Here is a 14,388-nt window from a genome sequence, read left to right on the forward strand (position 1 = left end):
ATATCTTGATATATGTAGCACCATACGACAAATATAATATTTTACTTAAAAAGTGTTTAAAGATGCACCCCTCTCCTAATGCGAAGTCTGCTTACTTGATTCATCCCTTGGTATTCATGTGTAATGTGATCCTTGAATTTTGTTTAGATTTGCGGCCGCTTTCACACAATTTCTATTTGTAGCTCGTGTCGTGGGTGATTTCGATTGTAGAGATTGCTTCTTAGTCCTAATTAGAAGAATTTTGAGCCCTACTTGAATGTTAACTTAAACTAGTAACTGCCATGATCGCAGCCAGCGGTATTGGCAATTTTTGAAAAAAATATTAGTTTTTCTTTTACAAATATACAATTTTACTCGCAAATGTGATGAAAAACATTGTATGTCGCACGGCGGTACTAGAATTACGACATCGACTCATTAATAGACTTATTTACCGCCTTAAGACACAATGTACTTTTAAGAACACATACACCGCCAGCGACCGTTTCACTTTCGCGGGACACACAACATTGTGTATTTGTATTGTATTTAATTTCATGTATTTTTCTGTAATTTTTTATTTTTATTTATTTGTATTAATTTTGCTGTATATGTGTGTCTTCTGTGTAAGTGAATAAATGTCTTCTTTCTTTCTTTCTTTCTTTCTTCTTTCATACAGTCGTACATTAATGAGTATATACGTAAATCAAAAACAATATAAAGACCACGAGGTTCATAAATAAAACTAATGTCATCATCATTCATCATCCTATACCTCATCCACTGGCTGGGTATAGGCCTCTTCTGAGAACGAGAGAACTTTGGCCCTCACACACACACACAATTGAATTTCGTCGCAGGTGTGAGCAAAGGTTATCTCACGATGTCTTCCTTCACCGTAAAGCTAATGGTAAATTTCAGATGTAATTTTGAGTATAAATTTCGAAAAACTCAGAGCCCGGGATTGAACCCACGATCCTTTGCTTGTAAGGCCATAGAAACCCGTTCAAACTAGGCTACCACGCTTACAAGAGTACTGGTAGAGATCCCTTAAAGGGATAAGTCCGCCTTTGTACAAGTATCTCAAAGTTTGTCAATTGTGTTTTGTTTCTTTTCTTTTGTACAATAAAGAGTTACATACATACATACAAACTATTAGTTTATACTGACAGGAGTCGTTCTTAAATATCATGGCTCTATCTTGTTCTAACTACGTAGTTTAAAAAGGGGACAGCGAATAACCGTTTATGGTAATGACAATGAGCCGTCCAAACTTACCTACGTTTTTAACCGCAACCCAGAAACCTTGTGACACACTATTATACGAGTACATTAGAAGCTTAAAGATTATTTAAAAAAAATGAAAAACATAATTGCCTATTTATAAAAAAAAAGTTATGCGTAACTGTTCACTGTTCAGTCACATTTTTTTAATATCTTATACAGCGGACCGTGAAAAAATATCTACCAGCCCTAGAAGTATCATCATCATCATCATCATCATCATCACCATATCAGCCGTAGGACGTCCACTGTTGGACATAGGCCTCCCCAATAGACCTTCAGTTGCTTTGGTTGGGAACGGCATGCACCGTGAGTGAACTCGCGGCTTTAACCAGGTCGGTGGACGTCCTACCATGTATGATCACAGGTAAATTAAAAGGATTTTCTTTAACTTGCAATGCCCGTCTATTTACTTTTTAGTTGAGATCTAATTTTGAAAGTTAAAATTCATCCACTTCCAGCTGTCGAACTGATTGAAATTTTGTTCGAAGCACATGAGTGTGTGTACATGCTTTATTGCCATATCCTGTCCATGTATATCCCTTAGTTTTGGAAATTTAGAATACGTTGTCCCGTCCATCTCCCTTAGTTTCCGTTCAGGAAGGTGGTAGGCCCTTGTGCAAGGTCCGCCCGGATTGCTACCACCATGTTGCTCGCTAATCCTGCCGTGAAGCAGCAGTGCTTACATCGTGGTAAATTTAAATCAAGATAAATTTAGGTTGTTATTAATGTAAACAAAAATATTTGAAGTGAAAACACCATTTAAGCTAAATTTAGATGCTTCTCAAATATATTTTTTTTATTTATAATTAGGCTAGCCCACGACTTCGTCTGCAAGGAGTTCGTTTGTCCTTTCCCACAACTACGCAACCCTCAAGGATGAAAGTATCTTTTATGTTACACTAGGATATAAAATATCTGTGTGCTATATTTCATGCAAATTAGTTAAACTGTTCTTAGGTGATAGAGTAACAAACATCTGCATATCCAAATAGTGAAACATCTAAATATCCAAATTTATAATTTTACTACAATACTACAGATCCTAGGATGTAATTCTAATCTAGGGTGTTATTAAAATAAACCAAACTGAAGTTTCACATTTTATTAAAAACATTCAATAAATAAAATAAATTAAACATTCGTGGCATTCATTCGTTCGAATCGTAACACTATTTCATCAGTGAGCGTATTTGGCCCAACCCCTGTATGGGAGCGGCGTGGCTTCTCGTTTTCTCCTGTGATGGCCGTGATGGCCCGCGTAGATGACCTGGTGGTCGTCGTGATCATCATGTGATGTCAGTTTCTTGACGCCTACAATTGCTGACAGCATGAGGGCTAGCGCTGCGGCAGCGAGGGCCTGGGAACAACAGAATTTCAGAGTGTTAGAGAGAATAAGCTAGGATCATCATCATCATCAGCGTTAAATTCGGGAAACTTCGTGATATCTTCTCGTCATATAGAAACACAAACAATATAGAAATGGCTTCCTAAAAATTAATTGTAATCACTGGAAAATCAAATAATTGAACTGAAATTTGATGATAATGATATACAATGAATGAAAAATAATAAATAATAATATCTTCTCACAAATTACACCAATTGACCCAGCCCCAATCTAAGCAAAGTTAGTTCTATGGGTGCTAAACAACGGGTAGACATACATACATATATACTTAAATACATACAAACATCCAAGACTCAAGTACCTACTACAAACATTTATATTCATCATACAAGTATTAGCAAAAAATGTTCGGTTCTGACACTTCGCCGGCCGCTGCCGCGGCACGCTCGCTTCGCTCGCTCGGCTCGCGCACTGAGGATCGCAGTTCTACCTCGCTTCGCTTGTCGTCGTACCAAACCAGACCTGCCTTAGTAGAATAGGTAGAAGCATCGAATTAGGAACGATCTATTTATTAGGTGACAGATCGAATTATTTTGGAGATTGAATTTGATTGATCAAACTATAATTTAGGATACAGGTTTAATTAATCTGATGACTCATACTTAGAGACAGATTTGATTAATTTGATGACCAATATATTTCTTAGGGATAGATATAATAATTACCTCGGGTAACGCAGTTTAGTGACAAATCTAAATTTAAGTGACAGGAAAATATAGTTCCCTTTTAAATAGGTGTCCACCCACTCCGTCCAAACCGCGTCAGCTAGCGAGAGCAAGAAAAATCGGTGTACTGCCTTTTCGGCGAAATATTTTTCGCCAAATTTCACTTAGCAACCAACCTTTCGCCGAAGTTTCATTTGGCAAACCAATCCTTGGCATAACTTTGCTTCGCATTTTTCTTATTACGCACATTTTTATATTGCAAAATTTTACTTCATCACACTTTTATGTGGCAAACAATTATGTAGCAAATGATTGGCTAAGACATAACAAATAATCAAATATCATTTGGCCAATTTTTACACATAAGGTAGTTATATCAGTCATGATATATAATAAAATGAATAAATGTTAAATTATGTGGCGGTGAGCGAGCGAAGCGAGCGAGCAAGACGAGACTAGGCAGAAGCGACTTGGATAGGTTAGGTTCAGAAGGCTAAGGCGGGAGCGAAACGTAGCGTAGCTTCCGCTTTAGCCTTCGATGTTAGGTTTTTTGAAACAGAACGAAAAAAAACATTGGCTTGCTTGCTTGCTAAATTAAGGAATGCCAATCAACGCATTTGACGAAAACACAAATGACATCTTTAAAAAAATCCCAGGTAATAATTTGCATAATAATCATTTATCAAATCATTAGTTGGGAAATGATATCAGTGCGAAATATTGAGCTGGGAAATGAAATTTCGCCTAAATAAAAATATGGGTTAAATAGTTTGGGAGTTAATAATTTGCTAAATAATTTTCGCCAAAACATTAGTAAACCAGAAAAATCGTGTAAGTAGCAATACATTGCGAGCCCGTAAAGCCAACGAGTTTAAAGTGGTCAATCGAGCGCCGTAATGTAACGCAACTTAAACCATAATAAGATAGTTGGGTAGGTCCTGGGTAAAAAAATATGCTCAGTCAGTTAGTTCGTCGGTTAGATTATCATCCAGAAAATATGGACACCTATTTATTCTTTTGTCAATTGGATATGATGATAAAATTAGGGTAGGTACACACCGTTTTCAAACAGTCAATGCCACTTTAACGTGATAGCGGATAGACTGGACAGCCTCTACAAGGTGCTTCCGAGGAAACCGAAATATTCCTGAGGCCATAAGGAGTAATAAATGTTATATGAACCTAGGTCGAATTATAAATAAAATAAATAAATATCACGGGACAATTCACACCAATTAACCTAATTATGCTTTTTAACATTTTCCATTTTCCTACATAATTAATAGGTACATGATATACGAATTATATAGGAATACATATTAAAAAATAAAACCATAATTCGACCTAGGTTCATATAAAATAAATAATAAATAAATAATATCACGGGACAATTCACACCAATTGACCTAGTCCCAAGTAAGCTTAGCAAATCTTTGGTTATGGGTACTAAGCAACGGATAAATAAATTGTATAGATAGATACATAATTAAATACATATTAACACCCAAGACCCAGAACAAACATTCGTATTTTTCATTACAAATATCTGCCCCGACACGGGAATCGAACCCTAAACCTTACTATATTTAAGTTTGTACTAACTCGATATAGACTCGAAGCATGCCCACAGCTACCTTTGTTGGTGATCAATAGTTGCATTGATGCTGTTGTATTTACAAATATCACATAATATAGTATTTTGTTAGTAGGTAGGTATATTTATATCGAAATTCTGTGTTTTGGACAACTTTTCTTTGTTATACGAATACTGATCAGACCAAAATAATAAAATCCCGACAAATATAAAAGTAAACTATAGTTAACTATAAACTACATTTCGTAAATTTATTAAAAAACCTTTCTATATTTTAATGCGCATAAAAGGATCACTAGCCTTGTCTATCTCAATATTATATCTGTGACGTTAGCTATTTCATCATCATCATCATCATCATCGGCCTATCTTAGTCCACTGCTGGACATAGGCCTCTCCAGTTGCACGCCATGAGCACGATCCTCGGCAGTCTCATCCAGTTCTTGCGAGCTAACCTGCGAAGATCATCGCACCACCTAGTCTGAGGGCGCTATTTGTTTAGTCTGGGGGTTAGCTATTTAGTTTAACTAAATTATTGAACCTAAAATAAGGCAATAAAACTAACCCAAATTAGTATTCTGTGTCATTGTCGTATCATAAAAGTAATGCGACAAGTAATGTGTCTAACATATTACATGAGCCGTCATAATATAAAATACACCCATAACTCGTCAGACAGTCAGAAAGGTAAAATGAAAATTGTTTTTTTCTTCAAGTCGTGTATTTAAATTCGCGAACAATAATTTCACAAAAAATAACTAAAAGAAGAGACTAAAAAACTATTTTTTATGTAAGATACCTTCTACTGTATCGAAAAAAAAAAGATTTACAGAGATAACCTGTAAAGCCGCGTATCCATTAGAGCAGCCTCAGGCCGAGCAGCCTCAAGCCGAGCCATATTTTGTCGGTTTTTTGGCCGTGCTCAAAGGAGCCTCAGTCTGAGCCGTGCCTTTGGCAGCGTCTCCACTTGCGGGGCCTCGGAGCGAGGCAGCCGCTCGGCCCGAGGCTGCCTCTAGTGGATACGCGGCTTAAAGAGATTCAAAAAAAAACGTCGTCATTCGAACGCGTTCTTCACTCAATTTGTTAATATTATTTATTTTTTTATTAACGGAGAACCAACAGATTATACAACAATATGAATCTGAAATTAGTGACACAGAGCCAAACATTATTATGACACAAACATTCTGCTGCTCCCTAATTGGTTGACATGAGGCTGGTTGACATGCTTTTTCACGTCACATCATCCCAGCCTATTTACGTCCTACTGCTGGGCACAGGCCTCTTCTCAGAATGAGAGAGCTTGGGCCGTAGAGACCACGCAGGCCCAGTGCGGATTTGCAACTTCACATACCATTGAATTACTTCACAGGCGTGTGTAGGTTTTTTCACGATGATATCCTTCACCGTAAAGCTCGTGGTAAATTTCAAATGTAATTTCGCATATGAATTTTGAAAAATTCAATAGGTGCGGGCCGGGGTTTGAACCCACGAACCTCTGCTTGAGAGGCGATAGGATAGGCTAAACCACTAGGCCACTAAATATTTTTTTGGATTGGTAGATTCTGTGATATTCTAACCATGGCCTTTATTTTTACCACTGTCGTTCTGGTGGTAATCACATTTGCATACAAATGAGATTAATTGTTATTACGCTTGTTTGTACCAAATAAAATAATGGCGCAGAAGTAAATGAGCAATTACGTATAAAGTGCGATTTGTATGTGATACATGTTTGTATGGCACATTTTTTATGACTTGAAGGTAAAAAAAATCCGTTAAAAATATTTCTGGAAGATTGGTTATAGCGGTGAAATGGAAGGAATTTTGACCTGCAAATGATCTTGTTTTGGCAAAGTGCCCAGCAAAAATACTTTTGTCGAAACAATACTATTGTTTTTCTTTAGTGAAGCAAAATAATAGTGTCCGACCGATTATTATGTTTAGGAGAATTTCGGCGTTAAGTTAGAGTTTCAGTTAAATTTCGGTTACCTATCGTTCGAACTGTAACTGAACGGAGCCTGTGGGCTTTTTTGCGGTGCTTTGAAGCAATCGACATCATGATAAGTGGTTTTTTGAGGCTACCTGGGTACTGCACATTAAAAATAATAGATAGTTAATTTTTTTGTGCCATTTTTTTCTAATATTTTAACTAGGCTTAAGTACACCAAATGTGTTTATGCCAGCCTCATCAGTGCCATTAAACTATCAATTCGTTGAAAGTTTTCTCTCATAACACAGATACTCAGGTATTTAAAAAAAATGGACGAAAGCTTAGAAAATATTCATTAAAATTAGCCCTCAAATAGAGTTTCGTTTTCGGCTGAAAATGAAAGAGTAATCAAAATTCGGTTTTGCAAATACTAATTTCTGTTAGTTAGATACTACAAATTAATGTAGGCGTCCGAACCATGGTTTTTACCGATGTATTTTAAACACTACGATGCAAGAAGATTAGTAGCTATTAAACTGATCAAGAGAAAACATTAAAATCCTGCACTAAACTGCAACGTAGAAAACAATACGCATGCGTAGAAGTCTTGAGATGCGAGCACGTATAATTGGAAAGAGTGAATAATTGTTCAGACCCATTTGCTCAAGTAGCGCGACGAGGGAAATGGCACGATTTAAGCGTGTTTGATTAATGATCACTTCGGCGCTGTTTCAGTGGTACCATGATGCGCGAGCGGTGTTGCTTCGACTAAAACCTCTGTTCATTGCGCGGTGGTCACGATCACTTGCTCAGTGGTTATCAACAAGGCACGCAATGTATTTGAAAGTGGTTCATTGCGTCGCCGGTCACGCAACCGCATCTATGCCGTTAGACATTTTTGCGATGACATTTACGTACGTGTTTTGGAACCAGGAATTTGGTTAATGTTTCCGCGATAGTACATTGAATATGAAAGTCAATGTTACAATTTGTGTGATTAGCCGATTTAACCGACTTCAAAAAAAGGAGGAGGTTATCAATTCGGTTGTATTTTTTTATATGGTGACAGTAATGAAAAGTTTGATGAAAGGTCATCTTGGCCTTATACGTCACACATGGCCTCCTCTCAGAATTGGCTTGGGCCATAGTTCCCACGTCGGCCTAGCGCGGATTGGAAACTTGACATACACCATTGAAATTCTTCGCAGGTGTGTGCAGCTTCCCTTACGATTTTTTCCTGCACCGTACAGGTCATGGTAAATTTCAAATGTAATTTCGTACATAAGAAAAGGTGCAAGTTTAGGCCTGAACCCACGATTCTTGCTTAAGGTTCTATAGGTCAAACCACTTCGCTACCGCTTGACGACCGGAGAGCCTAGTGTATATAAGTATGTATTTATCTTTATGTTCATCGTTGCCCATATTACCCATAGTACGGTCAAGGACTTTCTTCTTCTTCTCTTTTAAAATATGGCTTTTCTGTCCTAATTAATATGACAATTTCGCCAGTGTCAAAGTAAACTCTCTTCGAGAGGGACGTTGACGGTGGTTGTAGTTTTGTAACTTGATAAGCACGTATGATGATGTATGAATAGTAAAATTCAGAAACCACCTGGAGACAACTTGCGCATAAAAAAATTACAGACACGAGAGCAATATAGAATTTTGTGATCACTGTTCACTGTTAAGGTTAATCGCCGCATAAAACACTATCAAAATTATACTTCAACTAGCCAAAGAAACAGAAATAGCAAAATAAGATATTATCTATATCCGCCATGTTCGAATGCTACAAATCGAATCCTCAAGGACTTTAATTTATGAGCCACCATGCAACCGTGGTGGCATAGTGGTTTGAAAAAAAGCCGTGGTGGCATAGTGGTTTGACCTTTCGCCTCTCAAGCTGAGGGTCGTGGGTTCAAACCCCGGCTCGCACCTCTGAGTTTTTCGAAATTCATGTGCGGAATTACATTTGAAATTTACCACGAGCTTTGCGGTGAAGGAAAACATCGTGAGGAAACCTGCAACAAACCTGCGAAGCAATTCAATGGTGTGTGTGAAGTTCCCAATCCGCATTGGGCCCGCGTGGGAACTATGGCCCAAGCCCTCTTGTTCTAAGAGGAGGCCTGTGCCCAGCAGTGGGACGTATATAGGCTGGGATGATGAAACCATTTCACAGTAAACGTCGCATCGCGTCGCATCGCGTCACGTCGCGTCGCGTGTGACATCGCATTCATTAACAAGGGAAATCGTAATGACTTTTACTTTGAAACGGTTCCGTAGTGGCTCATGAATTAGTCCTTGATCGTTCTCGTAGGTACAAGTTTTGCTTAGTTAAGAACTAAATTAGTTGGTGTCAATCATTCCATGATTTATTTATAAAAAGAAGTAATAACTTTTTTTTAAGTCCCTTAAGCGCAGTTTAGCCTTGTATGAAAAATCGTGCAAGTTGCATTACAATGCGGCACTGGATTGAGCACTTCAAACTTATTTATACCCAGTACCATCCACGAAGACGCGTGATTTTGTCAAAATAAGTCATTAATGACATTGTAATAAGAACCACGGCACGCGTCATCGTGAATGACTCTACCTATACCGTCTCGTAATGTAATGGAACTTGCGTAATTTTCTCTTGTTTTTTTTTTTTTTTTATCTACTGGTTGGCAAACGAGCAAGTGGGTCTCCTGATGGTAAGAGATCACCACCGCCCATAAACATCTGCAATAACCCTGGTATTGCAGATGCGTTGCCAACCTAGAGGCCTAAGATGGAATACCTCAAGTGCCAGTAATTTCACCGGCTGTCTTACTCACTTGTAGGTCTAAACAGAGCCTAAGTAAATATTTTATCTACATACGTAGATATAAACCTTACCTTCATAGTAAGCAGACCCAGACCGCCGATTCCCACAGCTCCCAGGGTCTTGGCGAACATGAGCCCCAAGAGAGCGGCGGAACCACCCCCGCCTCCTTTACCTCGTCCAGTCACTGGAATAAGATGAATATTTTTTTTACGATAGAATGACTTGCAACTGATCTGATAAAAAATACACATGAGGCCAAAGGTGAAACTCAGTTCATCATCATCATCATCTCAGCCGTAGGACGTCCACTTAGACCTCCAGTTGCTTTGGTTGGCAGCGGCTTCGGCGGTTCGGTTTGAACCCGCGAAACTCAGTTCAGTACCAACGTATTACTCTAGGAAAAACCCTAGTTTGTATCTGTATAAAAATACAGACAAAAGCCAAATCCACCTCCCAGCATTCAAATAGGCTGTTTAAAAATCGCCAAAAGTACTCAATCGATTGGGATGATATTTGATGGAGAGTTTGAGATCCTAAAAAGGACATTGAATTGTTTTTATCCCGGAAAATAGTAAAGATTCCTCTGTTGGCGTGTGACAAACAAATTCTTAGCAGATAGAGTCGCCAAAAGATAAATAGTACTTTTAACAAAAAAATATCACTATAGGTAATATACTAAAGAGTTTAATGAAGAAAACAAGTATATAAATAAATAATTGACACTTTAAAGTACTTTAAACGATTACATAAAGTAAGGCTATAAAAGTACCTACTTATGTCAAAAAAAGTGCGTAATTGAACAAGAAAATCACAAAAGAAATAATCATTTCTAATTCCTAAAAGCGATTATACAATGATCATATACTTGTTAATAGTAATCGTTCTTATAGTCAAACTATTGACTAAAAAAAGCTATACACACACGACGATAATTTCTCATTAAGATCCTTATGCTTATTTGATTGTAAGTTAGAAATCCCCTGACGCCAAAAGAGACATTCGTTCTTATCAAACTAAGATTCTCTTGAACACACACGCGACAGTTTCTTTTGTATTATTAAAATTGGAAATCTATACGAACGGTTTTTGTCTCAATTCGAAGAACTGAGATTAGTGATTACATGCTAGGTGTATTGACTCCGAATAAAATTACTTAATTGTCGCAATTAAGTTTAATAACAGTGGGTAACTGTACTGAACAACATTGTTACGTGATGTAAGATTATTTTATGTATCACTTACCCAATTAACTGATGCTAATTAAATTACTTACTTATAAGAACCGTTTACAAATTGAACTAAGTTTGGGTGTAAATAAACCCCACTGTGTAAAAAAATCTTAAGTGTAATTTTACTGCAAATATTTTGAGTTTATTTTAAAATATCTATATTATAAATTGAAAAATTATAAAAACCAATGATTACGTTAAAAAAATATTACATTAAAAAGCGCGTTTTTTTTTAAGGCAAATCAATCTCAACCTATAGCATTTTTGTCTTTGTATTTGGTACCTTAGGTCTGATTTCCGAATCTCAAACCTTCCTGTAAGTTCCCAATATTTCATATTCATTATTCATTTATTTGGCTAAGTAACACCAGTCACATTTAGCAATCATTATATCGAATTACATGCGTACACTCTTAATCTAAGACATCATTGAAGGCTGGTGCGGCGGCTGCAACGGCCGAAACAGCAAAATGCCGTAAATATGAGAATCTGGCAAACAATTTCATATTTGCGGCTTTTGCTGTTGAAACGCTTGGTCCGTGGCGTCCCGAAGCAAAAACACTACTTAAATTTAAAAAAAAGAAGCTTGCCCGTTCCACTGGCGACCATAGGGCTGGCTCTGTCCTCGGTCAACGTATTGGCATTGCCATACAACGAGGAAACGCAGCCAGCCTTATGGGCACCCTGCCCAGTAGCAGCGACTAGGGTGATATTTGTAAATATAGATTTTTAGGATTAGAGTAAGTTAGTTTTTTTTATTTATTTCTGTTAATTATTGTATATATAATTTGTTTGTTTAAAGTACTTAAACAATTTCATTAGGTAAGTCCATCAGATTTAGACTTTTCTTTAATCAAGTCCGTGAACTCATTTTATTGAATAATTTACTAACATCACAATATCTGAAGGCAAATAGAACTTACATCGAAGACGTGAGTTTATAATACGTAAGTACTAAAGTGGACTCTGTTATTTGTATAAGAGGAAAACTTCGGAACCTCTGAGTTTCCCAAGTTCCCCCGGGATAAGTAAGTGCTCATTAAAGCATACTCTCTAAAACTTTACTAAGACGTTCCAAATAGGCGATGGGATAGAAAATTGAGTCTGCAGCTTCATCATTAAACAGTAACGCGTCCACAAATTGAAGAAAAATTCAAATTAAAGAATTGCAGTTTATTATACCTAATAATAATTTCTAAATAACAATTCATTGAATATTCAATAGTAATATTTTATCTTGGAGTAATTTCACTTCATCGACTATTCATTACATACTAAAACAATTTTTAGAAAAACAATATAAGGATTATTATTTGCTTAAAAATACATTTTATCAACTATTAATGAGACGGAGCAACTAAATATCGCTGTTTATTTCTTCGACATATTATTATAAATCACCAGAAAATAGGTTAGGTTAGAACTGTGACCCTAAAAAATAAACCGGTACCAGAAAAATAGGTAAGGTTAGGTTAGAACCGCGACTCCAACAAAAATAAATCGCTACTAGTAAAGTAGGTTGGGCTTTTTAGCGATAAGACCGCCTATTGTCTACCTGATTTTTTTTATTTTTGTAATGTCTCTGTACTGCTTTTGGTGATCAATAAATAATATTTGTATTGTATTGTTAGGTTAGTTTAGAACTGCGACCCCGACAAAAATAAATTTCATTCATAAAAGTGTGAAATAATAAAATATGAAATGAAGTTCTGCCAAATAAACTATCTATTCAATAATATTTCTAGAAATTAAATATCGGTGATTTAAAAATACTCGTTTTAATAATTCGAGGTAATGAATATTCGATGAAATTAAAAAATAGGAAACGTTGACTTTGAACTGATATTCGATTAAAAGTTTGTCGACATTTCAAGGGTAAACCCTTTTTTTCTTTACTTTTGGTACTATGCAAATTTCAAGTATGTTCCAAAATCCATTTTTGAACAACAAATGTAAGATTATCTACTGTTTCCTTTTTGGTTATTTAAAAAAAGATCTCCCAACCACTTACCAGCACTGTCCTTATACGTCTCATCGACAGTCTTAAGCGACTCCTCGAAGACTCTGCTAATCTTGTCCTTCTCAATCAAGTTCGGCAACTTCACCCTCAACTCATGTCCCTGCAGGAACTTGGCCATCCGGAACAGCGCCGAGTTTTCACCAAACGACCTACCCTCATCCTCCAAACTATTTGACACTGGAATACTGACTAACTTCACACCATCGGCAAGGTCAAAATCACCGTCCAAAAATGACCCTAGCGCCGACGAACAAAGGAAGGCGATTATAAAAAGGTCTCGATACATTTTGTTCGGTCACTATCCGAGCAATAAGATAGAAAGGGAGACAGACACTGTTATATAGTATAGAGCTTTCAAAAAATAGTATAAAACTCGAGCAATTGCTTCGCCGTGGGCCCGACGAGTGGAATGAAAAGGCGAGCAGTGTGATTCTGCAATTTTTCTGTTACAGTCTGGTTGTTGGTTAAATGTGCTTAGACGGTGTGAAGATAAGAAGAAGATGTGCTTAATATCAGTGGAATTAAACATAATACAGAAACACACACATACAGACTATAATGTTTCTGTCTAACCAACCCTTTGTTTTTGTCACTAAATCAAGTATTTTTGTTTGTTTTTCGCATTTATTGTAACTAGCCAAGTTTGTAATCATTTTAAGTATAATTAAGTTAAGTACCTATTGTAAAAACCTGCAAAGCAATTCGATAAAGTTAAAATTAGTGAAGCTCCCAATCTTCGCTGAGCCCGCGTGAGAACAACGGCCCAAGCCTTCTCATTCTGAGAGGAGGCCTGTGCCCCGCAGTGGGACGCGTGTAGACTGGAACGATGATGAAGTATTTTTTAACCCAAAATTTATACTTTTTTAATTTACATCTAGTCGCATCGCTGCATGTTACATTGATAAAGGCACGTGTCAACAAATAGTTCCTAATTTGATTTATTCTTTCAATGAAACTTGGACTGTGAGTTGACTCAATTTAAATAGAGTAACTATTAGGATATATGGATAAGATTTATTTATCAACACAATAACAAGATAGGTACCTACACAAAAATCCTAATTTGCACTGGGCTCACGTGAAAACTACGGCCAAAACCGTCTCTTTTGAGAGAAGGTCTGTGTCCTACAGTACAGTGGGACGTGGGGCCAAAATACAAATAAATAATAAGTCTTCAAGTAATTAATATGTTATATATATCAAACGTGACATCGCTTGCGTTAAACCTACGTCTGGCGTTTTAATTGAAATTCCCATGGGGGTTCTCAAAAATAAATTCATGTTATTTATTCACGTTGCATAACAAACAATCTTCGCAAATTTCAAATTTCTAAACTTAGCAGTTAATATTTCAGGATTTTATCCCGATATTGTCAGAATTTCAGCCTATATTAAATTCACTCAGCGTTTACTTTATTAGCGGAATTAACCTCGTCAACAAATCGAAAATGTTATTTTAACTTTAGT

The 14,388-nt window shown here is 36.7% G+C and overlaps 1 protein-coding gene across 1 annotated transcript; it reads right to left on the bottom strand.

Moving 5' to 3' along the window:
* Positions 1-2,331: 2,331 nt before the first annotated feature.
* Positions 2,332-13,226, bottom strand: Osi5 (Osiris 5). The gene is made up of 3 exons (XM_074107002.1): positions 12,913-13,226; positions 9,744-9,856; positions 2,332-2,623 (listed from the first exon to the last, which is right to left on the bottom strand). Exons 1-3 carry the CDS (start codon positions 13,205-13,207, stop codon positions 2,444-2,446), a joined length of 588 nt encoding a protein of 195 aa, XP_073963103.1. The 5' UTR covers positions 13,208-13,226; the 3' UTR covers positions 2,332-2,443.
* Between the last annotated feature and the right edge of the window lie 1,162 nt (positions 13,227-14,388).

This window comes from Choristoneura fumiferana, chromosome 25, assembly GCF_025370935.1.
Source record: "Choristoneura fumiferana chromosome 25, NRCan_CFum_1, whole genome shotgun sequence".
Lineage (NCBI taxonomy): Eukaryota > Metazoa > Arthropoda > Insecta > Lepidoptera > Tortricidae > Choristoneura > Choristoneura fumiferana.